The 22,622-nt window shown below is 50.2% G+C and overlaps 1 protein-coding gene and 17 non-coding genes across 18 annotated transcripts; 1 reads left to right on the forward strand and 17 right to left on the reverse strand.

Moving 5' to 3' along the window:
* Nucleotides 1-3,873: 3,873 nt before the first annotated feature.
* TRNAC-GCA (transfer RNA cysteine (anticodon GCA)) lies at nt 3,874-3,945 on the reverse strand. Its single transcript has one exon. It is a non-coding gene; the product is annotated as a tRNA-Cys (tRNA).
* Nucleotides 3,946-5,317: 1,372 nt separating this feature from the next.
* On the forward strand, nt 5,318-6,608 carry LOC144093742 (uncharacterized). The gene has a single exon (XM_077627425.1). It carries the CDS (start codon nt 5,334-5,336, stop codon nt 6,591-6,593), a length of 1,260 nt encoding a protein of 419 aa, XP_077483551.1. The 5' UTR covers nt 5,318-5,333; the 3' UTR covers nt 6,594-6,608.
* A 2,219-nt stretch (nt 6,609-8,827) lies between these two features.
* On the reverse strand, nt 8,828-8,899 carry TRNAC-GCA (transfer RNA cysteine (anticodon GCA)). The gene has a single exon. It is a non-coding gene; the product is annotated as a tRNA-Cys (tRNA).
* A 72-nt stretch (nt 8,900-8,971) lies between these two features.
* TRNAC-GCA (transfer RNA cysteine (anticodon GCA)) lies at nt 8,972-9,043 on the reverse strand. The gene has a single exon. It is a non-coding gene; the product is annotated as a tRNA-Cys (tRNA).
* A 1,068-nt stretch (nt 9,044-10,111) lies between these two features.
* TRNAC-GCA (transfer RNA cysteine (anticodon GCA)) lies at nt 10,112-10,183 on the reverse strand. The gene has a single exon. It is a non-coding gene; the product is annotated as a tRNA-Cys (tRNA).
* Nucleotides 10,184-10,255: 72 nt separating this feature from the next.
* Nucleotides 10,256-10,327, reverse strand: TRNAC-GCA (transfer RNA cysteine (anticodon GCA)). Its single transcript has one exon. It is a non-coding gene; the product is annotated as a tRNA-Cys (tRNA).
* A 72-nt stretch (nt 10,328-10,399) lies between these two features.
* TRNAC-GCA (transfer RNA cysteine (anticodon GCA)) lies at nt 10,400-10,471 on the reverse strand. The gene has a single exon. It is a non-coding gene; the product is annotated as a tRNA-Cys (tRNA).
* Nucleotides 10,472-10,543: 72 nt separating this feature from the next.
* Nucleotides 10,544-10,615, reverse strand: TRNAC-GCA (transfer RNA cysteine (anticodon GCA)). Its single transcript has one exon. It is a non-coding gene; the product is annotated as a tRNA-Cys (tRNA).
* Nucleotides 10,616-10,687: 72 nt separating this feature from the next.
* On the reverse strand, nt 10,688-10,759 carry TRNAC-GCA (transfer RNA cysteine (anticodon GCA)). The gene has a single exon. It is a non-coding gene; the product is annotated as a tRNA-Cys (tRNA).
* Nucleotides 10,760-10,831: 72 nt separating this feature from the next.
* On the reverse strand, nt 10,832-10,903 carry TRNAC-GCA (transfer RNA cysteine (anticodon GCA)). Its single transcript has one exon. It is a non-coding gene; the product is annotated as a tRNA-Cys (tRNA).
* A 72-nt stretch (nt 10,904-10,975) lies between these two features.
* On the reverse strand, nt 10,976-11,047 carry TRNAC-GCA (transfer RNA cysteine (anticodon GCA)). The gene has a single exon. It is a non-coding gene; the product is annotated as a tRNA-Cys (tRNA).
* A 72-nt stretch (nt 11,048-11,119) lies between these two features.
* On the reverse strand, nt 11,120-11,191 carry TRNAC-GCA (transfer RNA cysteine (anticodon GCA)). The gene has a single exon. It is a non-coding gene; the product is annotated as a tRNA-Cys (tRNA).
* A 72-nt stretch (nt 11,192-11,263) lies between these two features.
* Nucleotides 11,264-11,335, reverse strand: TRNAC-GCA (transfer RNA cysteine (anticodon GCA)). The gene has a single exon. It is a non-coding gene; the product is annotated as a tRNA-Cys (tRNA).
* Nucleotides 11,336-11,407: 72 nt separating this feature from the next.
* On the reverse strand, nt 11,408-11,479 carry TRNAC-GCA (transfer RNA cysteine (anticodon GCA)). The gene has a single exon. It is a non-coding gene; the product is annotated as a tRNA-Cys (tRNA).
* Nucleotides 11,480-16,469: 4,990 nt separating this feature from the next.
* Nucleotides 16,470-16,541, reverse strand: TRNAC-GCA (transfer RNA cysteine (anticodon GCA)). Its single transcript has one exon. It is a non-coding gene; the product is annotated as a tRNA-Cys (tRNA).
* A 72-nt stretch (nt 16,542-16,613) lies between these two features.
* On the reverse strand, nt 16,614-16,685 carry TRNAC-GCA (transfer RNA cysteine (anticodon GCA)). The gene has a single exon. It is a non-coding gene; the product is annotated as a tRNA-Cys (tRNA).
* A 4,985-nt stretch (nt 16,686-21,670) lies between these two features.
* On the reverse strand, nt 21,671-21,742 carry TRNAC-GCA (transfer RNA cysteine (anticodon GCA)). Its single transcript has one exon. It is a non-coding gene; the product is annotated as a tRNA-Cys (tRNA).
* Nucleotides 21,743-21,814: 72 nt separating this feature from the next.
* On the reverse strand, nt 21,815-21,886 carry TRNAC-GCA (transfer RNA cysteine (anticodon GCA)). Its single transcript has one exon. It is a non-coding gene; the product is annotated as a tRNA-Cys (tRNA).
* Nucleotides 21,887-22,622: the final 736 nt, after the last annotated feature.

A 22,622-nucleotide genomic window follows, 5' to 3' on the forward strand; every position in this document is an offset into this window, starting at 1 on the left:
ACTCTGCGTTATCTCACCCCACAACTCCGTACTGCTTTTATAGTGCTCCAAGGGTACCCCCAAGTACTTCGCAGGGGCGGTCGTCCATTTCATGTTAGCAAACACGGCAGGTGTGCTGTCCCAATCACCGTGCCAAAAACCTATGCACTTATCCCAGTTAATTTCGGACCCAGTCTTTTTGCAATATTCCCCCGCAACTTTCACAACTTCTTTAACGCTTTCTTGATCCGCGCAAAAAACAGCAATATCATCAGCGTAAGCAAGCACTTTTACTTGCGCCGACAGAAGAGTGAAACCGCAGATCCCATCATTGTGCAACAGTGATAACAGAAAAGGCTCAAGGTAGATCGCAAAGAGCAAAGGCGAGAGCGGGCAACCCTGCCTGACCGAAGAACACACAGGTACAGGTTCAGTCAGCTGTTTGTTCACTATAATTCGGGTAACACAGTTGTCGTACGCCATCTGTACACCTTGTATTATCACAGAGCCGACGTTTTCATATTCTAGAATGGCGAAAAGAATGTCGTGCGACACTCGATCGAAGGCCTTTGCAAGGTCAAGCTGTATCATGGCAACTCGGCCCCCGAAGGCATCGCAGCATTCAAGAACAGTTCTGGCAATGTGCACATTTGTTCCAATGGTGCGACCTTTAATACCGCACGTTTGGTGGGGCCCTACAAGGTCCTTTATGACCTTTTGCAGTCTGTTGGCAAGAATCTTCATAAACACTTTATAGTCAACGTTGGTTAGGCTTATCGGCCGATAAGCCCCAACGGACAGAAGTTTAGCCTGGTCCTCACTCTTGGGTATTAAAACCACGTGTGCTGTTTTAAATGATGGTGGCATTTTCTTTGTCTCATAAATTTCGGTGAAGACGCAGTGGAGAGCTTGGGTGAGTTCGGCTTTGAACTTCTTATAAAATTCACTACCTAAGCCGTCAGGACCGGGAGATTTTCCGGCACTCAGCTCTTCGATTGCTCTTCCCACTTCGCTTACGCTGATTGGTACCTCCAGCCCTTGTTTTATATCGTCTCCTAGTTTTGGCATACGGGACAAGAACGTGTTTGCAAACCCCTCTTCTTCAAGCCGTCGCCGCCCAAGCAATTCTCGATACTGCTCAACAAACGCCAACTGAATCACTTTGCTATCATTCGTTACCTCGTTTCTGTACCTGATTTGTCTTACTTCGTTCTGAGTCGCGTACTTCTTTTCGTCACTAAGCGAGCGTTTAGTAGGTACTTGGTCAAGCCAGAGACGTTCAGCACGGGCCCGTATCATGGCAGCTGTATACTTGTCTTTTTCGATAATCTCAAGTTTACTTTTTGTATCTCTTATTTCTTTCTTATATCTTCCCGGCTGGGAACTTTCCAGGCTTACGAGCAAGTCAAGTTGGCAATGTAGTTCTTTTTCTTTAACACGTTTATCGTGGCATATGATGCTTGCCCTTTCAATCGCGTTTATTTTCACTTGTTCTTTGAAATCTTCCCACCTAATTACCCAGTTCCCAGGCTCTGCTGATAGCAATGCTTTAATGCATTCATTAACTTTAATGTCAAAGCGTTCATCCTCGAGTAATTGTGCGTTAAACTTCCAGAGGTCCCACGAGAAACGAGATTTCTTGTCTTTGTTCCCCAGGGTAAACGTAACTAAGCTGTGGTCGGTAAAAGACATGTGTTTTACCTCGTAGCTATTGCACAAAGGAATCAGATCAAGCGACACATACGCTCTGTCAAGTCTCGCGTGACTTTCACCCTGGAAGTGAGTAAAATGCGGCGCTACCGAAAGAACTTCAGCAACATCATCTAAACCATTTTCTTGCACAATCGAATTCACCAATTCCGCACTTTTGTCACGAAGGAGTCTTTTTGTAATTCTATCCTCTGCTTTACAAACGCAGTTAAAGTCGCCCAAAAGCACAATTAACCGCTCACAGCACACATATTGTTCAACGCGCTCAAAAAATTCCTTGCGCTCGTTCTCCCTGTTAGGAGCATACACGCATATGACTCTCCATAGCAAATTGCAATAAAAAAAATCCACTACAACCAAACGGCCAGTTTGACACACAGTTAAATTCTGCTCGACAATCCCCAGAGAATTCCTAATAAATACAGCACAACCGCCCGATGTGCCAGAAGAATGGCACACACAAACATTGTAGCGTGCCGTAAAAGGCTGCACCATAAGGTCCGCCTGTTCCTGTCTTTCGACTTTCGTCTCCTGTACGGCTATTATGTCTAGGTCATTATCAACGAACAGCCGGCTTAGCTGGTACTGACGCTTCTTGGAAGCCAGTCCCCTGACATTAATTGTTGCAATGCGCAACGCTCTAAGAGGTGTAGAAGCCATCTAGTTTAGGTACAGGAGCCATATGGTGCATACCTCGGGACACAAGGCGACGGTGCGGGTGACTTGCATAATCTGAGGTGCTCGATGGGTGCGGTGCCGGTAATCCAAAGTCTCTTGCACAAGTGCCTCTTGCGTATGGACTGGAAAATCAGCCCATGCAGTCTGTTACCGAAAAAGGCCATCTCACGCCCACAGAAACCACTCACAGGGCACTCACTCCAACTAAGGCGGCGGCTTAGCCGCCGCTCGTTGATCGGCCTGTACATTCGGCCGCGGTTTCAACGTCGGTCGCCTGACACCAACAGTCTTCTGCGGCGGCTCGTCGCCTTCGCTCACTTTGGGCTCTCCATTCGCACTGTGCTCGTGCGGTCGCTTCCCTGCTTGGTTGCTGGTTGATGCATGTGACACTTCCACGCTGTCACCATGCTGGGGAACGACGGGAGCTGACGCCCCACCGCTCAAGACTTCGTCCGTTGGCGCCTTGACTTCTGCAGGCTGCGCTACCTGTTGCTGCCGCTTACTGCTGGGCTCCTCTACGCTTGTGGATATCTCCGTAGGGGGCACAGCAGGGGCCTTCTCCACGCTGTCCCCTGCCTCTGCTGCAGCGTCTTCCGCGTCAGCCTCGTCCATGACAAGTTCGGACGAAATGTCAGTGTTGACTGGGACGGCAGCACTCGCGTACGTGCGTACGCAGCTGCTTTCTTCGTGCCCGTAGCGACGACAGGCGCCGCATCGTGGAACCTTGCACTCACGGCGAATGTGCCCAGTACCGTGGCAGCGCAGACACAGCGGAGCTCTGCCCGGTACAACCACGAGAGCCAGCTCACCGCCAACCCTGACTTCGTGAGGGAGGTCTTTCAGCTTCACGCCAGGGTTCATTTTCAATGAAACCAAGCGTGTCGTCGACCCCTTGCTGGCGACACCCTGGACGCGCCACCGCTCCTTGGAGACTTCGCTCACCTTGCCGTACGGAGCAAAGGCTACCCTCACGTCTTCGTCGGGCACGTTGTGCAGCAGCCAGTGCAGCTTGACGCGGACGTCCTGGTTTGCCGGGTCGATGACGAGACAGCGGCGGTCCTTGACTTTCAGGTCTCCGGCAGAAAGAATTTTCGTCACCGCCTCAGCACTCGCGAAAGTAACAGCCCATACATGGCTCATGCGATACGCCCCCAAGGCGATAACCTCGGGGAGCAGCATCAGCTGAGCCAGCGCATCCCTGAAATCTTCGACCCGATAAGGACGGGCCCGCACGTCAGCGTGCAAAAAAACTGTGTTCAACACAACACGTCCTGTAGGAAGGGTAGGCAGAATCACCTGATACTCTTCATCCGAGGCAAAAGCCCTGTTTCCGCGGCCAGACATGACCGCTGTAGCTGCTCCAACGGAGCCCGTCATCGCACGTCCGTCACGCTCGGTGGCCGGAAGTCGAATCCGAGCTACGCCCCTGAGACGGAGGGCAGCGAGGCAAATTGTTCCTATAAAGAAGAGAACAAGAGAGCCGGCTGAAAAAAAGCGAATACACAAAGGGGGCACCCGGGTTTGAACCGGGGACCTCTCGATCTGCAGTCGAATGCTCTACCACTGAGCTACGCCACCTTTTTTTTTTCTTTATTGCCTGGCTTTTACTCATAACATTTACACAAAAACACTCAACAAAAAACACACAAAACGCTATGTACATACGACATTGTCGTGGTCAGCCATCATGAGTCTGGCTTCGTCATACTAAAATTCACGAAGCATACAGAGCGGCTCTAGCCTCGAGAGCCACTCGGGAGGCTCCTCAGCTGCTTTCTGGATGGCCAGAAAGCAGTCCATTCTTTCCCGAAAATAAATTCGGGCAGGTCGTGCGTCTTTGTCACAATAATAGCCTGCCATTCTGGAGCGCCATATACTGTGGAGGCCCAAGAGCAATATGAGATCAAATGGTACCCCATCCTCATTGTCTGTGCTTAAATAACAAATTCCCTGCGCGTCAAGTGGTAGCTCTTTCTTTATTGTCCTTTGTAACACATCCCAAAAATGAACCCCTTCCCAGCAATGCAAAAAAACATGATCTATTGTTTCGGGTTGTTTACAAATTAAGCAGTTCGATCCCCACGGTAAAAAGAAATCCCTTCCTTCCAAAAACTTTTTAACTGGGAGTGTCCTGGTGTGCAATTTAAAAAAGAAGGTCTTTACTCCTGGTGGCACCTGCATTTTCTTTACCCTTTTTAAAACATCAGCTCCAGGACCTCCACTGTACAAGGCCCTGTACATAGGCTCTGGGAAAACAATATCACAAAGATCATGGTACAACTTCTTTCTTTTAGTTTTATACAAATAATCGCTAGAAAAACGCGCTGAAAGAAACCTAACACTTGCTACAATCTCTTTGTAGTAACCAAAAATTCCACCCGAGAGCTCTTCTGTGGTAACAACAAACTCGGGCAGCAATCGCCGCAGCCTCACCTGGCACACGGTGCTCAAGAACGGGTCTGAGACGTCGCGAAAAAACAAAAAACGGTTCACCAGCTGCCTTAAGAAGAGGTGCCCTAGACCCAACCCCCCGTCTTTTACCCGCCGGAACAGGTTCGTTCGGCTGCAACGTTCCCATTCGGAAGCCCATATAAAGACGGCAAAAATCCGGTGTAACTTCTGAATGTGCACCCGAGAGCAATGCAAAACCTGCATCACATACCAGAGCTTGCTAATAAAAAACAGGTTGCACACTGTAGCTCTGGCGAAAATTGAGAGATTGGTGCCTTTCCATTTTCCAGCTCTGTCACGTGCTTCTTTCGTTTGCTGTTTCCAATACTCCTCGCTTTCGCGATAAGCATCGAGCGGAACGCCCAAATACTTGCCCGGTGTCGTCGTCCACGGTACGTTGGTAAAATGGTCCGGGTGGGATGGCCACCATCCATGCCAGAGTCCGAGGCATTTGGACCAATTAACCCCGCTCTTGGACTCTGCTTCCGGCCACCGAGCGTGACGGACGCGGGATCATGAGCTCCGGCGGAGCGGCGATTGCGGCCCTTGCTGGCCGCGGAAACAGGCTTGTTGCCGACGCAGATAAGGACTACGAGATTGTTCTGCCTACACTGCCAACAGGACGTGTTGTGTTTAACACGGTGTTTCTGCATGGTGACGTGCGAGCGAGGCCCTACCGGGTGGAAGATTTTCGGGACGCCCTCGCCGACGCTGGTGCGCTCCCCGAAGTCGTGGCGTTGGGGGCGTATCAGATAAATCATGTGTGGGCGGTGACGCTCAGCAGTGCTGAAGCCACGAAAAAGCTTGCTGCATTGAAGGAGCTACAAGGGAAAGGACGCCGGTGCATCATTTTCGACCCGGAGGATCAGCAGGTTAAGCTGCGCCTGCATTGGATGCTGCACGGTGTGCCTGACGGAGACATCAGGACTGCTTTCGCGGCGTTCGGAAACGTGACGGAGGTGACGCGGGAGCGTTGGCGCGTCCAAGGGATGAAGGAGAAAGGCTCAACCACCAGGACCGTGCTACTCAAGTTGAAGCCTGGAATGAAGGTGGATGATTTTCCACACCAGTTGCGAGTAGCCGGTGAGCTGGCCCTCGTGGTTGTGCCCGGGCGACCGATGCAGTGCTTGCGTTGTCACGGCACGGGCCACGTTCGCCGAGATTGCAAGGTTCCCAGGTGTTCCCAGTGCAGGCGCTATGGACACACGGACGCGGACTGCGTCCGTACCTACGCGTCGGCTACCGGTCTCGGAAAGGCGAACGACACCGTGGAACTCATGGACGTCGCCGAGGCGGAGGAAGCAGCGACTGGCACGGACGAGGCGGGCAAGCCGCCTTCGACGCTTGCCACGTGTGTGAGCTCCGAGGATAGCACCAAGGCGGCCGACGAACCAGCGAGCCAACCGCCGACGGTAGACTGCCCCCGCTTTGCTAACGAAACGTCAGGGAACGGGGCCTGCCCAACAGAGCCTGAGGACGTCGAGGCAAAAGAGCCGAGCGAGGACATCCACGAGAAGAGCGGCGCCCGTGCAACTAGCGTCACGCCCCCCGTCACCACACCGGCGAAGCGTCCCCACGACCAGACCAGCCCCGAAGGGGACAAGGTGGTAGCGCCCGGCGTCGAGGAACCCCCTGCAAAGACGGCTCAATCCCGGCGTCCGAAGTTACGGCCGCGCCCGAACCTTTCGGATGACAAGCGGGCCGGCGGCAAGGTACTCCTCGAGCAGGCCGATGTTCTTCTGCCGGATGATACCGGCGGCAACAGTGGCGTCTAGCCGCGCGCTAGATGTGGGAGGCAAGCGCCATGCTGTTGGGTCCTTTCATTTTAAATTAAAATGGCTCCCGCCTCTCCCTTTAAAGTCGCTACGCTGAATGTACGAGGCCTGGCGACTAGGAAAAAACAAGGTCAGGTGTATCGACTTATTACGGAGCGCGAGATAGATGTATTGGCCGTGCAAGAGACGAAAGTGGAAGGCAACGAAGAAACCGACAGCATGGTGCTGCGTTTCACGACTAGATTTTTTGCTGTCGTCAGTCATGCAGTGGGGACATCTGCTGGTTGCGTGCTCTTTGTAAAGAAGATCCCGGGGCTAGAGGTGCAAGCATATTTTTCGTGTGTGTCTGGCCGGTGTATTGTCCTTGACTTTTCCCTGAATAGCATTGAGTGGCGCATTGTTGTCGTGTATGCACCGAATGGGGTAGAGGAAAGAGTTGCTTTTTTCCAAAGCCTCCTAGAACGAGTTTGCACGGAAAGGCAGCTCATCGTCTTAGGGGACTTCAATTGTGTCCTAAATGCTCGCGATAAGTCAAGCATCCGGGGGTTTCGAGACAGGAGCACTGAAGTGTTGATCAGAATTATTGATAACGGAAACCTCGAAGATGTGGCTGAATGTCTTGAGGGTGCGCGGGCAGTGAAGTTCACCTATTTTCAGGGCTCAAGCCATGCACGGCTGGACCGCATTTATACATCAGTTGACCTTGCCCCTGTATGCAGCCAGTACGAAGTTGTGGGAGTGTCCTTCTCAGACCACTGTTTAGTTGAGTGGTGCCTCGGAAGTGTCAAGCGAAGCAAGGCATTTTCATGGGAAATGTGGAAGCTAAACAACACGCTTCTTCGCGACGATGTCTACTACCGAGCAGTAAAGGATGAAATAGGAAAAATAAACCCGTGCAAGACCCTGAAGATATGGCAACAGTGGGAGTTAAGCAAAGAATCTTTAAAAATCAAAGCAATAGAAAGGGCCACTTGTATCCGGTATAAGGAAAAACAAGACGAAGCTGAGTTAAAGGCACTACTGGAAACGTTGCTGAAGCAGGAATGCAAGGCGCCTGGGAAATGGATTGAAGATGTCAGGAAAACCAAGCAAAAGATAGAACTCATGGAAGAACGGCGTTATCGCGGAGCACTGGTGAGGGCGAGGGCGGAAGACACAGCTGCTGGCGAAGCGCCATCAAAACGTGCTCTCGGTTTAGAAAAAGCCCACGCTGAAAGTAATCACATCGATAAAATAGAATGGGGGGGTATCTTATCGGCAGACAATGACCACATCGAAGCAGCCTTTACACAATTCTACCAGAGGCTTTTTTCGTGGCATCCGGCAGACGCAGTTGCATTTAAGCATCAGTTTTTTGGTGCAATCCCACGGCTGGACGAAGAAAGGAAAAAGAAAATGGAACTAGAAATAAGTGAAAAGGAAGTAGGGCATGCGATAGATGAATTAAACCTCGGAAAATCACCAGGACCAGATGGATTCAGTGCGGCATTTTATAAAAAATTTAAGCATGAAATTGCCCCGGTGCTATGTACAATGTTTAACGAAGCCTATTGAATAAACTTTTTGCCTCCGTCTTTTGGGACCTCCCATACGGTACTCATACCGAAAACTGATGATATAGAGAAATTAAAATCTGTTACCGCATATCGACCGATAGCACTCACTAATGTGGACTACAAAATTTTTATGAAGGTATTGGCGCGAAGACTACAGACAGTGATAAAGGAAATTGTTGGACCCCACCAGACATGTGGAATAAAAGGGCGATCGATTTTTTCCAACATTCAAAAAGCACGCAGTGTACTTGAAACCTGCGATGCAATTAATGGGCGGGTGGCCATGCTTTAGATTGATCTCGAAAAAGCTTTTGATTGTGTTTCTCATGAAATCTTGTTTTCCGTTTTAGACCATGTGAATGTCGGTTCAGTTATCCGCGAGGGTGTAGCCCTGGCGTATCGAAACTGCACGACAAGATTGATTGTTAACAAGTGCTTGGGGGCCCCCATTAGCGTGCAGCGTTCGGTGCGTCAGGGCTGCCCCCTCGGCGCTCTTTTATTTTGTATTTACATCGAAACACTGTGTAGGAAAATATTAGAAGACAATAGTATTAATGGCTTTAGGTTGCAAGCTGCTGAAGTTAAACTGAGCTACGCCCCTGAGATGGAGGGCAGCGAGGCAAATTGTTCCTATAAAGAAGAAAACAAGAGCCGGCTGAAACAAAAGCGAATCAACAAAGGGGGCACCCGGGTTTGAACCGGGGACCTCTCGATCTGCAGTCGAATGCTCTACCACTGAGCTACGCCCCCGAGACAGAGGGCAGCGAGGCAAATTGTTCCTATAAAGAAGAGAACAAGAGAGCCGGCTGAAACAAAAGCGAAAGGGGGCACCCGGGTTTGAACCGGGGACCTCTCGATCTGCAGTCGAATGCTCTACCACTGAGCTACGCCCCTTTTTTTTTCTTTATTGCCGGTATTTTGACCCACATGAAAAGAAAACACATATTCATACATAAGCACTAAAACACAATCAACATCTTTGTTAAAACAACGGCCGCCCAGCTTGTGCGGTCACGCTCATACTAAAATTCATTCATCGCCAATAATAACTCAACACGTGATAGCCACTCTGGACTACATTCCAGCATCTTTTTCTCCTGAACAAAGTTGCTTATGCTTTCTTTGAAATATTGACGTGCCGGCCTTGCATCGAGATCGGCGTGCCTTACTGCCATTCTGCATTTCCAAATACTGTGTAGGGCTATTAGCATGATCAAATCAAATGGGGTACCGTCATCACTTTCAATTGGCAAGTAGCGAATTCCGTACCCATCAAGCGGAAATTCTTTTTTGATTGTGCGCTGAAGCACATCCCAAAGGAACACAGCATCCCAGCATTCAAGGAACACATGCTCAATTGTCTCCTCCTTTCTGCATATTATACAGTGAGTACCCCAGGGAACAAAAAACCTTTTTCAGCCATCCACGGTTTGACAGTCAGAGTTCCAGTGTGTAATTTAAAAAAGAAAGTCTTAACACCAGACGGGACTAACATTGCCTTAACACGCTTTAGTACCTTGTTACCTATACCTTCCCTGTAAAGGGACCGATATAAAGGCACGGGGAGAACCACACTACAGAGGTCTTTATACAGTTTTTTCCGGTTGACTTCACTCAGGTATTGGAGTGAAAACCGCGCCGTCAAAAACCTACATGAAACCACAACTTCGCGTAGAAAACCATGCACTCCACCGGGCATACTGCCAGCAGAGACAACCATATTAGGCAAGTGCTTCCCCAGGCGAAGTTGACAGACAGTGTGTAGAAACGGGTGCTTAACGTCCCGAAGAAATAAATACCGATTGACAACCTGTCTCAAAAACAAATGTGACAAACTGAGTCCTCCATTTCGAACTCGTAGAAATAAATTGGTGCCGCTTGATCTTTCCCGAGACAGAGGGCAGCGAGGCAAATTGTTCCTATAAAGAAGAAAACAAGAGAGCCGGCTGAAACAAAAGCGAAAGGGGGCACCCGGGTTTGAACCGGGGACCTCTCGATCTGCAGTCGAATGCTCTACCACTGAGCTACGCCCCCGAGACAGAGGGCAGAGAGGCAAATTGTTCCTATAAAGAAGAAAACAAGAGAGCCGGCTGAAACAAAAGCGAAAGGGGGCACCCGGGTTTGAACCGGGGACCTCTCGATCTGCAGTCGAATGCTCTACCACTGAGCTACGCCCCCGAGACAGAGGGCAGAGAGGCAAATTGTTCCTATAAAGAAGAAAACAAGAGAGCCGGCTGAAACAAAAGCGAAAGGGGGCACCCGGGTTTGAACCGGGGACCTCTCGATCTGCAGTCGAATGCTCTACCACTGAGCTACGCCCCCGAGACAGAGGGCAGCGAGGCAAATTGTTCCTATAAAGAAGAAAACAAGAGAGCCGGCTGAAACAAAAGCGAAAGGGGGCACCCGGGTTTGAACCGGGGACCTCTCGATCTGCAGTCGAATGCTCTACCACTGAGCTACGCCCCCGAGACAGAGGGCAGAGAGGCAAATTGTTCCTATAAAGAAGAGAACAAGAGAGCCGGCTGAAACAAACGCGAAAGGGGGCACCCGGGTTTGAACCGGGGACCTCTCGATCTGCAGTCGAATGCTCTACCACTGAGCTACGCCCCCGAGACAGAGGGCAGAGAGGCAAATTGTTCCTATAAAGAAGAGAACAAGAGAGCTGGCTGAAACAAAAGCGAAAGGGGGCACCCGGGTTTGAACCGGGGACCTCTCGATCTGCAGTCGAATGCTCTACCACTGAGCTACGCCCCCGAGACAGAGGGCAGCGAGGCAAATTGTTCCTATAAAGAAGAGAACAAGAGAGCCGGCTGAAACAAAAGCGAAAGGGGGCACCCGGGTTTGAACCGGGGACCTCTCGATCTGCAGTCGAATGCTCTACCACTGAGCTACGCCCCCGAGACAGAGGGCAGCGAGGCAAATTGTTCCTATAAAGAAGAGAACAAGAGAGCCGGCTGAAACAAAAGCGAAAGGGGGCACCCGGGTTTGAACCGGGGACCTCTCGATCTGCAGTCGAATGCTCTACCACTGAGCTACGCCCCCGAGACAGAGGGCAGCGAGGCAAATTGTTCCTATAAAGAAGAAAACAAGAGAGCCGGCTGAAACAAAAGCGAAAGGGGGCACCCGGGTTTGAACCGGGGACCTCTCGATCTGCAGCCGAATGCTCTACCACTGAGCTACGCCCCCGAGACAGAGGGCAGGGAGGCAAATTGTTCCTACAAAGAAGAGAACAAGAGAGCCGGCTGAAACAAAAGCGAAAGGGGGCACTCGGGTTTGAACCGGGGACCTCTCGATCTGCAGTCGAATGCTCTACCACTGAGCTACGCCCCCTTTTTTTTTTATTACCGGTAAACAATACATAAAAATCTCTAGCCACACTTTGGCCGAGACAATGGGTTAAAACTTTTTCATGTTAATCAGTTCATCCATAACTGCCACCCAGTCCGGCGGCTGGGGTTGACTGCGGAGAACATCTCTCAGGAAAACTGCACTTTCTATAAAGTTTTCTCTCACTGGTCGCACATTTGCGTCGGCGTGCCTGGCCGCCATTCTCGTTTTCCAGATGCTGTGGAGGCCCAGTAGCATAAACATGTCGTAAGGAACCTCCTCACTTTCTATAGGTAGAAACCGGATGCCATAAGGAGTTACAGGTAGTTCTTTCTTCAATGTTCTTTGCAAGATGTCCCAGTGGAAAACCGGGTCCCAGCAGTCGATAAACACATGTTCGATGGTCTCGGGTTTTTTGCAGAGTATGCAGTCGGTGGTCCGGGGCACAAAAATGCCTTTATCGTTTAGCCATGTTTTCACCGGAAGGGTACCGGTATGAAGTTTAAAGAAAAAGGATTTCACAGTCGGTCTTACCGGCATCTTCTTAACTCGCTTTAACACATCTTTGCCTGGGCCTCCGCAGCAAAAGGAACGGTATAAGGGAGCAGGAATAAATATATCTAGCAAATCTTTGTACAGTTTTTTCCTGGGTACAGCAGATAGATACTGTGTAGAAAAGTGAGCGCTCAAAGTGCGAAAGGATGCCACAACTTCACGCAAAAAACCTGTTAGAGCACGATTCGTGGCCGGGTAACTGGACACAACAAATTCCGGCAACACGTTGCCTAAGCGCACCTGCAACATTGTGCGCAACAAGGGATCGGTTTGATCACGTAGAAACAAAAATCTTGAGACAACTTGCTTCAGAAACAAATTAGAAAGACCAAGGCCGCCCCTTTTGACCGGAAGGAACAGATTAACTCGACTTGTTCGCTCCCAATTTGAGCTCCAAATAAAGACAGCAAACACTCTATGCAGCTTCTGCAGGTTTGCTCGGGTAATGAGCACGAACTGCAATATATACCAAATTCTGGCTATTAAAAATACATTGCACACACTTGCGCGCGCGAAAACAGAAAGGTCACGTCCTTTCCAGCCATCCGCTTTTCTCCTTGCACTCTGCGCTATCTCACCCCACAACTCCGTACTGCTTTTATAGTGCTCCAAGGGTACCCCCAAGTACTTCGCAGGGGCGGTCGTCCATTTCATGTTAGCAAACACGGCAGGTGTGCTGTCCCAATCACCGTGCCAAAAACCTATGCACTTATCCCAGTTAATTTCGGACCCAGTCTTTTTGCAATATTCCCCCGCGACTTTCACAACTTCTTTAACGCTTTCTTGATCCGCGCAAAAAACAGCAATATCATCAGCGTAAGCAAGCACTTTTACTTGCGCCGACAGAAGAGTGAAACCGCAGATCCCATCATTGTGCAACAGTGATAACAGAAAAGGCTCAAGGTAGATCGCAAAGAGCAAAGGTGAGAGCGGGCAACCCTGCCTGACCGAAGAACACACAGGTACAGGTTCAGTCAGCTGTTTGTTCACTATAATTCGGGTAACACAGTTGTCGTACGCCATCTGTACACCTTGTATTATCACAGAGCCGACGTTGGCATATTCTAGAATGGCGAAAAGAATGTCGTGCGACACTCGATCGAAGGCCTTTGCAAGGTCAAGCTGTATCATGGCAACTCGGCCCCCAAAGGCATCGCAGCATTCAAGAACAGTTCTAGCAATGTGCACATTTGTTCCAATGGTGCGACCTTTAATACCGCACGTTTGGTGGGGACCTACAAGGTCCTTTATGACCTTTTGCAGTCTGTTGGCAAGAATCTTCATAAACACTTTATAGTCAACGTTGGTTAGGCTTATCGGCCGATAAGCCCCAACGGACAGAAGTTTAGCCTGGTTCTCACTCTTGGGTATTAAAACCACGTGTGCTGTTTTAAATGATGGTGGCATTTTCTTTGTCTCATAAATTTCGGTGAAGACGCAGTGGAGAGCTTGGGTGAGTTTGGCTTTGAACTTCTTATAAAATGCACTACCTAAGCCGTCAGGACCGGGAGATTTTCCGGCACTCAGCTCTTCGATTGCTCTTCCCACTTCGCTTACGCTGATTGGTACCTCCAGCGCTTGTTTTATATCGTCTCCTAGTTTTGGCATACGGGACAAGAACGTGTTTTCAGTGTTTGCAAACCCCTCTTCTTCAAGCCGTCGCCGCCCAAGCAATTCCCGATACTGCTCAACAAACGCCAACTGAATCACTTTGCTATCATTCGTTACCTCGTTTCTGTACCTGATTTGTCTTACTTCGTTCTGAGTCGCGTACTTCTTCTCGTCACTAAGCGAGCGTTTAGTAGGTACTTGGTCAAGCCAGAGACGTTCAGCACGGGCCCGTATCATGGCAGCTGTATACTTGTTTTTTTCGATAATCTCAAGTTTACTTTTTGTATCTCTTATTTCGTTCTTATATCTTCCCGGCTGGGAACTTTCCAGGCTTACGAGCAAGTCAAGTTGGCAATGTAGTTCTTTTTCTTTAACACGTTTATCGTGGCATATGATGCTTGCCCTTTCAATCGCGTTTATTTTCACTTGTTCTTTGAAATCTTCCCACCTAATTACCCAGTTCCCAGGCTCTGCTGATAGCAATGCTTTAATGCATTCATTAACTTTAATGTCAAAGCGTTCATCCTCGAGTAACTGTGCGTTAAACTTCCACAGGTCCCACGAGAAACGAGATTTCTTGTCTTTGTTCCCCAGGGTAAACATAACTAAGCTGTGGTCGGTAAAAGACATGTGTTTTACCTCGTAGCTATTGCACAAAGGAATCAGATCAAGCGACACATACGCTCTGTCAAGTCTCGCGTGACTTTCACCCTGGAAGTGAGTAAAATGCGGCGCTACCGAAAGAACTTCAGCAACATCATCTAAACCATTTTCTTGCACAATCGAATTCAACAATTCCGCACTTTTGTCACGAAGGAGTCTTTTTGTAATTCTATCCTCTGCTTTACAAACGCAGTTAAAGTCGCCCAAAACCACAATTAACCGCTCACAGCACACATATTGTTCAACGCGCTCAAAAAATTCCTTGCGCTCGTTCTCCCTGTTAGGAGCATACACGCATATGACTCTCCATACCAAATTGCAATAAAAAAAATCCACTACAACCAAACGGCCAGTTTGACACAGTTAAAATCTGCTCGACAATCCCCAGAGAATTCCTAATAAATACAGCACAACCGCCCGATGTGCCAGAAGAATGGCACACACAAACATTGTAGCGTGCCGTAAAAGGCTGCACCATAAGGTCCGCCTGTTCCTGTCTTTCGACTTTCGTCTCCTGTACGGCTATTATGTCTAGGTCATTATCAACGAACAGCCGGCTTAGCTGGTACTGACGCTTCTTGGAAGCCAGTCCCCTGACATTAATTGTTTCAATGCGCAACGCTCTAAAAGGTGTAGAAGCCATCTAGTTTAGGTGCAGGAGCCATATGGTGCATACCTCGGGACACAAGGCGACGGTGCGGGTGACTTGCCTAGTCTGAGGTGCCCGATGGGTGCGGTGCCGGTAATCCAAAGTCTCTTGCACAAGTGCCTCTTGCGTATGGACTGGAAAATCAGCCCCTGCAGTCCGTTACCGAAAAAGGCCATCTCACGCCCACAGAAACCACTCACAGGGCACTCACTCCAACTAAGGCGGCGGCTTAGCCGCCGCTCGTTGATCGGCCTGTACATTCGGCCGCGGTTTCAACGTCGGTCGCCTGACACCAACAGTCTTCTGCGGCGGCTCGTCGCCTTCGCTCACTTTGGTCTCTCCATTCGCACTGTGCTCGTGCGGTCGCTTCCCTGCTTGGTTGCTGGTTGATGCATGTGACACTTCCATGCTGTCACCATGCTGGGGAACGACGGGAGCTGACGCCCCACCGCTCAAGACTTCGTCCGTTGGCGCCTTGACTTCTGCAGGCTGCGCTACCTGTTGCTGCCGCTTACTGCTGGGCTCCTCTACGCTTGCGGATATTTGCGTAGGGGGCACAGCAGGGGCCTTCTCCACGCTGTCCCCTGCCTCTGCTGCAGCGTCTTCCGCGTCAGCCTCGTCCATGACAAGTTCGGACGAAATGTCAGTGTTGACTGGGACGGCAGCACTCGCGTACGTGCGTACGCAGCTGCTTTCTTCGTGCCCGTAGCGACGACAGGCGCCGCATCGTGGAACCTTGCACTCACGGCGAATGTGCCCAGTACCGTGGCAACGCAGACACAGCGGCGCTCTGCCCGGTACAACCACGAGAGCCAGCTCACCGCCAACCCTGACTTCGTGAGGGAGGTCTTCCAGCTTCACGCCAGGGTTCATTTTCAATGAAACCAAGCGTGTCGTCGACCCCTTGCTGGCCACACCCTGGACGCGCCACCGCTCCTTGGAGACTTCGCTCACCTTGCCGTACGAAGCAAAGGCTACCCTCACGTCTTCGTCGGGCACGTTGTGCAGCAGCCAGTGCAGCTTGACGCGGACGTCCTGGTTTGCCGGGTCGATGACCAGACAGCGGCGGTCCTTGACTTTCAGGTCTCCGGCAGATAGAATTTTCGTCACCGCCTCAGCACTCGCGAAAGTAACAGCCCATACATGGCTCATGCGATACGCCCCCAAGGCGATAACCTCAGGGAGCAGCATCAGCTGAGCCAGCGCATCCCTGAAATCTTCGACCCGATAAGGACGGGCCCGCACGTCAGCGTGCAAAAAAACTGTGTTCAACACAACACGTCCTGTAGGAAGGGTAGGCAGAATCACCTGATACTCTTCATCCGAGGCAAAAGCCCTGTTTCCGCGGCCAGACATGACCGCTGTAGCTGCTCCAACGGAGCCCGTCATCGCACGTCCGTCACGCTCGGTGGCCGGAAGTCGAATCCACTGAGCTACGCCCCCGAGACAGAGGGCAGCGAGGCAAATTGTTCCTATAAAGAAGAAAACAAGAGAGCCGGCTGAAACAAAAGCGAAAGGGGGCACCCGGGTTTGAACCGGGGACCTCTCGATCTGCAGTCGAATGCTCTACCACTGAGCTATGTCCCCGAGACAGAGGGCAGCGAGGCAAATTGTTCCTATAAAGAAGAAAACAAGAGAGCCGGCTGAAACAAAAGCGAAAGGGGGAACCCGGGTTTGAACCGGGGACCTCTCGATCTGCAGTCGAATGCTCTACCACTGAGCTACGCCCCCGATTTTTTTTTCTTTATTACCGGTAAACAATACATAAAAATCTCTAGCCACACTTTGGCCGAGACAATGGGTTAAAACTTTTTCATGTTATTCAGTTCATCCATAACTGCCACCCAGTCCGGCGGCTGGGGTTGACTGCGGAGAACATCTCTCAGGAAAACTGCACTTTCTATAAAGTTTTCTCTCACTGGTCGCACATTTGCGTCGGCGTGCCTGGCCGCCATTCTCGTTTTCCAGATGCTGTGGAGGCCCAGTAGCATAAACATGTCGTAAGGAACCTCCTCACTTTCTATAGGTAGAAACCGGATGCCATAAGGAGTTACAGGTAGTTCTTTCTTCAATGTTCTTTGCAAGATGTCCCAGTGGAAAACCGGGTCCCAGCAGTCGATAAACACATGTTCGATGGTCTCGGGTTTTTTGCAGAGTATGCAGTCGGTGGTCCAGGGCACAAAAATGCCTTTATCGTTTAGCCATGTTTTCACCGGAAGGGTACCGGTATGAAGTTTGAAGAAAAAGGATTTGACAGTCGGTCTTACCGGCATCTTCTTAACTCGCTTTAACACATCTTTGCCTGGGCCTCCGCAGCAAAAGGAACGGTATAAGGGAGCAGGTATAAATATATCTAGCAAATCTTTGTACAGTTTTTTCCTGGGTACAGCAGATAGATACTGTGTAGAAAAGTGAGCGCTCAAAGTGCGAAAGGCTGCCACAACTTCACGCAAAAAACCTGTTACAGCACGATTCGTGGCCGGGTAACTGGACACAACAAATTCCGGCAACACGTTGCCTAAGCGCACCTGCAACATTGTGCGCAACAAGGGATCGGTTTGATCACGTAGAAACAAAAATCTTGAGACAACTTGCTTCAGAAACAAATTAGAAAGACCAAGGCCGCCCCTTTTGACCGGAAGGAACAGATTAACTCGACTTGTTCGCTCCCAATTTGAGTTCCAAATAAAGACAGCAAACACTCTATGCAGCTTCTGCAGGTTTGCTCGGGTAATGAGCACGAACTGCAATATATACCAAATTCTGGCTATTAAAAATACATTGCACACACTTGCGCGCGCGAAAACAGAAAGGTCACGTCCTTTCCAGCCATCCGCTTTTCTCCTTGCACTCTGCGCTATCTCACCCCACAACTCCGTACTGCTTTTATAGTGCTCCAAGGGTACCCCCAAGTACTTCGCAGGGGCGGTCGTCCATTTCATGTTAGCAAACACGGCAGGTGTGCTGTCCCAATCACCGTGCCAAAAACCTATGCACTTATCCCAGTTAATTTCGGACCCAGTCTTTTTGCAATATTCCCCCGCAACTTTCACAACTTCTTTAACGCTTTCTTGATCCGCGCAAAAAACAGCAATATCATCAGCGTAAGCAAGCACTTTTACTTGCGCCGACAGAAGAGTGAAACCGCAGATCCCATCATTGTGCAACAGTGATAACAGAAAAGGCTCAAGGTAGATCGCAAAGAGCAAAGGCGAGAGCGGGCAACCCTGCCTGACCGAAGAACACACAGGTACAGGTTCAGTCAGCTGTTTGTTCACTATAATTCGGGTAACACAGTTGTCGTACGCCATCTGTACACCTTGTATTATCACAGAGCCGACGTTTTCATATTCTAGAATGGCGAAAAGAATGTCGTGCGACACTCGATCGAAGGCCTTTGCAAGGTCAAGCTGTATCATGGCAACTCGGCCCCCGAAGGCATCGCAGCATTCAAGAACAGTTCTGGCAATGTGCACATTTGTTCCAATGGTGCGACCTTTAATACCGCACGTTTGGTGGGGCCCTACAAGGTCCTTTATGACCTTTTGCAGTCTGTTGGCAAGAATCTTCATAAACACTTTATAGTCAACGTTGGTTAGGCTTATCGGCCGATAAGCCCCAACGGACAGAAGTTTAGCCTGGTCCTCACTCTTGGGTATTAAAACCACGTGTGCTGTTTTAAATGATGGTGGCATTTTCTTTGTCTCATAAATTTCGGTGAAGACGCAGTGGAGAGCTTGGGTGAGTTCGGCTTTGAACTTCTTATAAAATTCACTACCTAAGCCGTCAGGACCGGGAGATTTTCCGGCACTCAGCTCTTCGATTGCTCTTCCCACTTCCCTTACGCTGATTGGTACCTCCAGCCCTTGTTTTATATCGTCTCCTAGTTTTGGCATACGGGACAAGAACGTGTTTGCAAACCCCTCTTCAAGCCGTCGCCGCCCAAGCAATTCCCGATACTGCTCAACAAACGCCAATTGAATCACTTTGCTATCATTCGTTACCTCGTTTCTGTACCTGATTTGTCTTACTTCGTTCTGAGTCGCGTACTTCTTTTCGTCACTAAGCGAGCGTTTAGTAGGTACTTGGTCAAGCCAGAGACGTTCAGCACGGGCCCGTATCATGGCAGCTGTATACTTGTCTTTTTCGATAATCTCAAGTTTACTTTTTGTATCTCTTATTTCTTTCTTATATCTTCCCGGCTGGGAACTTTCCAGGCTTACGAGCAAGTCAAGTTGACAATGTAGTTCTTTTTCTTTAACACGTTTATCGTGGCATATGATGCTTGCCCTTTCAATCGCGTTTATTTTCACTTGTTCTTTGAAATCTTCCCACCTAATTACCCAGTTCCCAGGCTCTGCTGATAGCAATGCTTTAATGCATTCATTAACTTTAATGTCAAAGCGTTCATCCTCGAGTAATTGTGCGTTAAACTTCCACAGGTCCCACGAGAAACGAGATTTCTTGTCTTTGTTCCCCAGGGTAAACGTAACTAAGCTGTGGTCGGTAAAAGACATGTGTTTTACCTCGTAGCTATTGCACAAAGGAATCAGATCAAGCGACACATACGCTCTGTCAAGTCTCGCGTGACTTTCACCCTGGAAGTGAGTAAAATGCGGCGCTACCGAAAGAACTTCAGCAACATCATCTAAACCATTTTCTTGCACAATCGAATTCAACAATTCCGCACTTTTGTCACGAAGGAGTCTTTTTGTAATTCTATCTTCTGCTTTAAAAACGCAGTTAAAGTCGCCCAAAAGCACAATTAACCGCTCACAGCACACATATGGTTCAACGCGCTCAAAAAATTCCTTGCGCTCGTTCTCCCTGTTAGGAGCATACACGCATATGACTCTCCATAGCAAATTGCAATAAAAAAAATCCACTACAACCAAACGGCCAGTTTGACACACAGTTAAATTCTGCTCGACAATTCCCAGAGAATTCCTAATAAATACAGCACAACCGCCCGATGTGCCAGAAGAATGGCACACACAAACATTGTAGCGTGCCGTAAAAGGCTGCACCATAAGGTCCGCCTGTTCCTGTCTTTCGACTTTCGTCTCCTGTACGGCTATTATGTCTAGGTCATTATCAACGAACAGCCGGCTTAGCTGGTACTGACGCTTCTTGGAAGCCAGTCCCCTGACATTAATTGTTGCAATGCGCAACGCTCTAAGAGGTGTAGAAGCCATCTAGTTTAGGTACAGGAGCCATATGGTGCATACCTCGGGACACAAGGCGACGGTGCGGGTGACTTGCCTAGTCTGAGGTGCTCGATGGGTGCGGTGCCGGTAATCCAAAGTCTCTTGCACAAGTGCCTCTTGCGTATGGACTGGAAAATCAGCCCATGCAGTCCGTTACCGAAAAAGGCCATCTCACGCCCACAGAAACCACTCACAGGGCACTCACTCCAACTAAGGCGGCGGCTTAGCCGCCGCTCGTTGATCGGCCTGTACATTCGGCCGCGGTTTCAACGTCGGTCGCCTGACACCAACAGTCTTCTGCGGCGGCTCGTCGCCTTCGCTCACTTTGGTCTCTCCATTCGCACTGTGCTCGTGCGGTCGCTTCCCTGCTTGGTTGCTGGTTGATGCATGTGACACTTCCATGCTGTCACCATGCTGGGGAACGACGGGAGCTGACGCCCCACCGCTCAAGACTTCGTCCGTTGGCGCCTTGACTTCTGCAGGCTGCGCTACCTGTTGCTGCCGCTTACTGCTGGGCTCCTCTACGCTTGCGGATATTTCCGTAGGGGGCACAGCAGGGGCCTTCTCCACGCTGTCCCCTGCCTCTGCTGCAGCGTCTTCCGCGTCAGCCTCGTCCATGACAAGTTCGGACGAAATGTCAGTGTTGACTGGGACGGCAGCACTCGCGTACGTGCGTACGCAGCTGCTTTCTTCGTGCCCGTAGCGACGACAGGCGCCGCATCGTGGAACCTTGCACTCACGGCGAATGTGCCCAGTACCGTGGCAACGCAGACACAGCGGCGCTCTGCCCGGTACAACCACGAGAGCCAGCTCACCGCCAACCCTGACTTCGTGAGGGAGGTCTTCCAGCTTCACGCCAGGGTTCATTTTCAATGAAACCAAGCGTGTCGTCGACCCCTTGCTGGCGACACCCTGGACGCGCCACCGCTCCTTGGAGACTTCGCTCACCTTGCCGTACGGAGCAAAGGCTACCCTCACGTCTTCGTCGGGCACGTTGTGCAGCAGCCAGTGCAGCTTGACGCGGACGTCCTGGTTTGCCGGGTCGATGACCAGACAGCGGCGGTCCTTGACTTTCAGGTCTCCGGCAGATAGAATTTTCGTCACCGCCTCAGCACTCGCGAAAGTAACAGCCCATACATGGCTCATGCGATACGCCCCCAAGGCGATAACCTCAGGGAGCAGCATCAGCTGAGCCAGCGCATCCCTGAAATCTTCGACCCGATAAGGACGGGCCCGCACGTCAGCGTGCAAAAAAACTGTGTTCAACACAACACGTCCTGTAGGAAGGGTAGGCAGAATCACCTGATACTCTTCATCCGAGGCAAAAGCCCTGTTTCCGCGGCCAGACATGACCGCTGTAGCTGCTCCAACGGAGCCCGTCATCGCACGTCCGTCACGCTCGGTGGCCGGAAGTCGAATCCACTGAGCTACGCCCCCGAGACAGAGGGCAGCGAGGCAAATTGTTCCTATAAAGAAGAAAACAAGAGAGCCGGCTGAAACAAAAGCGAAAGGGGGCACCCGGGTTTGAACCGGGGACCTCTCGATCTGCAGTCGAATGCTCTACCACTGAGCTATGTCCCCGAGACAGAGGGCAGCGAGGCAAATTGTTCCTATAAAGAAGAAAACAAGAGAGCCGGCTGAAACAAAAGCGAAAGGGGGAACCCGGGTTTGAACCGGGGACCTCTCGATCTGCAGTCGAATGCTCTACCACTGAGCTACGCCCCCGATTTTTTTTTTCTTTATTACCGGTAAACAATACATAAAAATCTCTAGCCACACTTTGGCCGAGACAATGGGTTAAAACTTTTTCATGTTAATCAGTTCATCCATAACTGCCACCCAGTCCGGCGGCTGGGGTTGACTGCGGAGAACATCTCTCAGGAAAACTGCACTTTCTATAAAGTTTTCTCTCACTGGTCGCACATTTGCGTCGGCGTGCCTGGCCGCCATTCTCGTTTTCCAGATGCTGTGGAGGCCCAGTAGCATAAACATGTCGTAAGGAACCTCCTCACTTTCTATAGGTAGAAACCGGATGCCATAAGGAGTTACAGGTAGTTCTTTCTTCAATGTTCTTTGCAAGATGTCCCAGTGGAAAACCGGGTCCCAGCAGTCGATAAACACATGTTCGATGGTCTCGGGTTTTTTGCAGAGTATGCAGTCGGTGGTCCAGGGCACAAAAATGCCTTTATCGTTTAGCCATGTTTTCACCGGAAGGGTACCGGTATGAAGTTTAAAGAAAAAGGATTTGACAGTCGGTCTTACCGGCATCTTCTTAACTCGCTTTAACACATCTTTGCCTGGGCCTCCGCAGCAAAAGGAACGGTATAAGGGAGCAGGTATAAATATATCTAGCAAATCTTTGTACAGTTTTTTCCTGGGTACAGCAGATAGATACTGTGTAGAAAAGTGGGCGCTCAAAGTGCGAAAGGCTGCCACAACTTCACGCAAAAAACCTGTTACA

The sequence above is a fragment of the Amblyomma americanum genome, chromosome 1 (assembly GCF_052857255.1).
Source record: "Amblyomma americanum isolate KBUSLIRL-KWMA chromosome 1, ASM5285725v1, whole genome shotgun sequence".
In the NCBI taxonomy this organism is placed as follows: domain Eukaryota; kingdom Metazoa; phylum Arthropoda; class Arachnida; order Ixodida; family Ixodidae; genus Amblyomma; species Amblyomma americanum.

Bases quoted from the DNA above. Each gene is read 5' to 3' on its own strand.
- LOC144093742 (XM_077627425.1), top strand. From the start codon at position 5,334: ATGAGCTCCGGCGGAGCGGCGATTGCGGCCCTTGCTGGCCGCGGAAAC.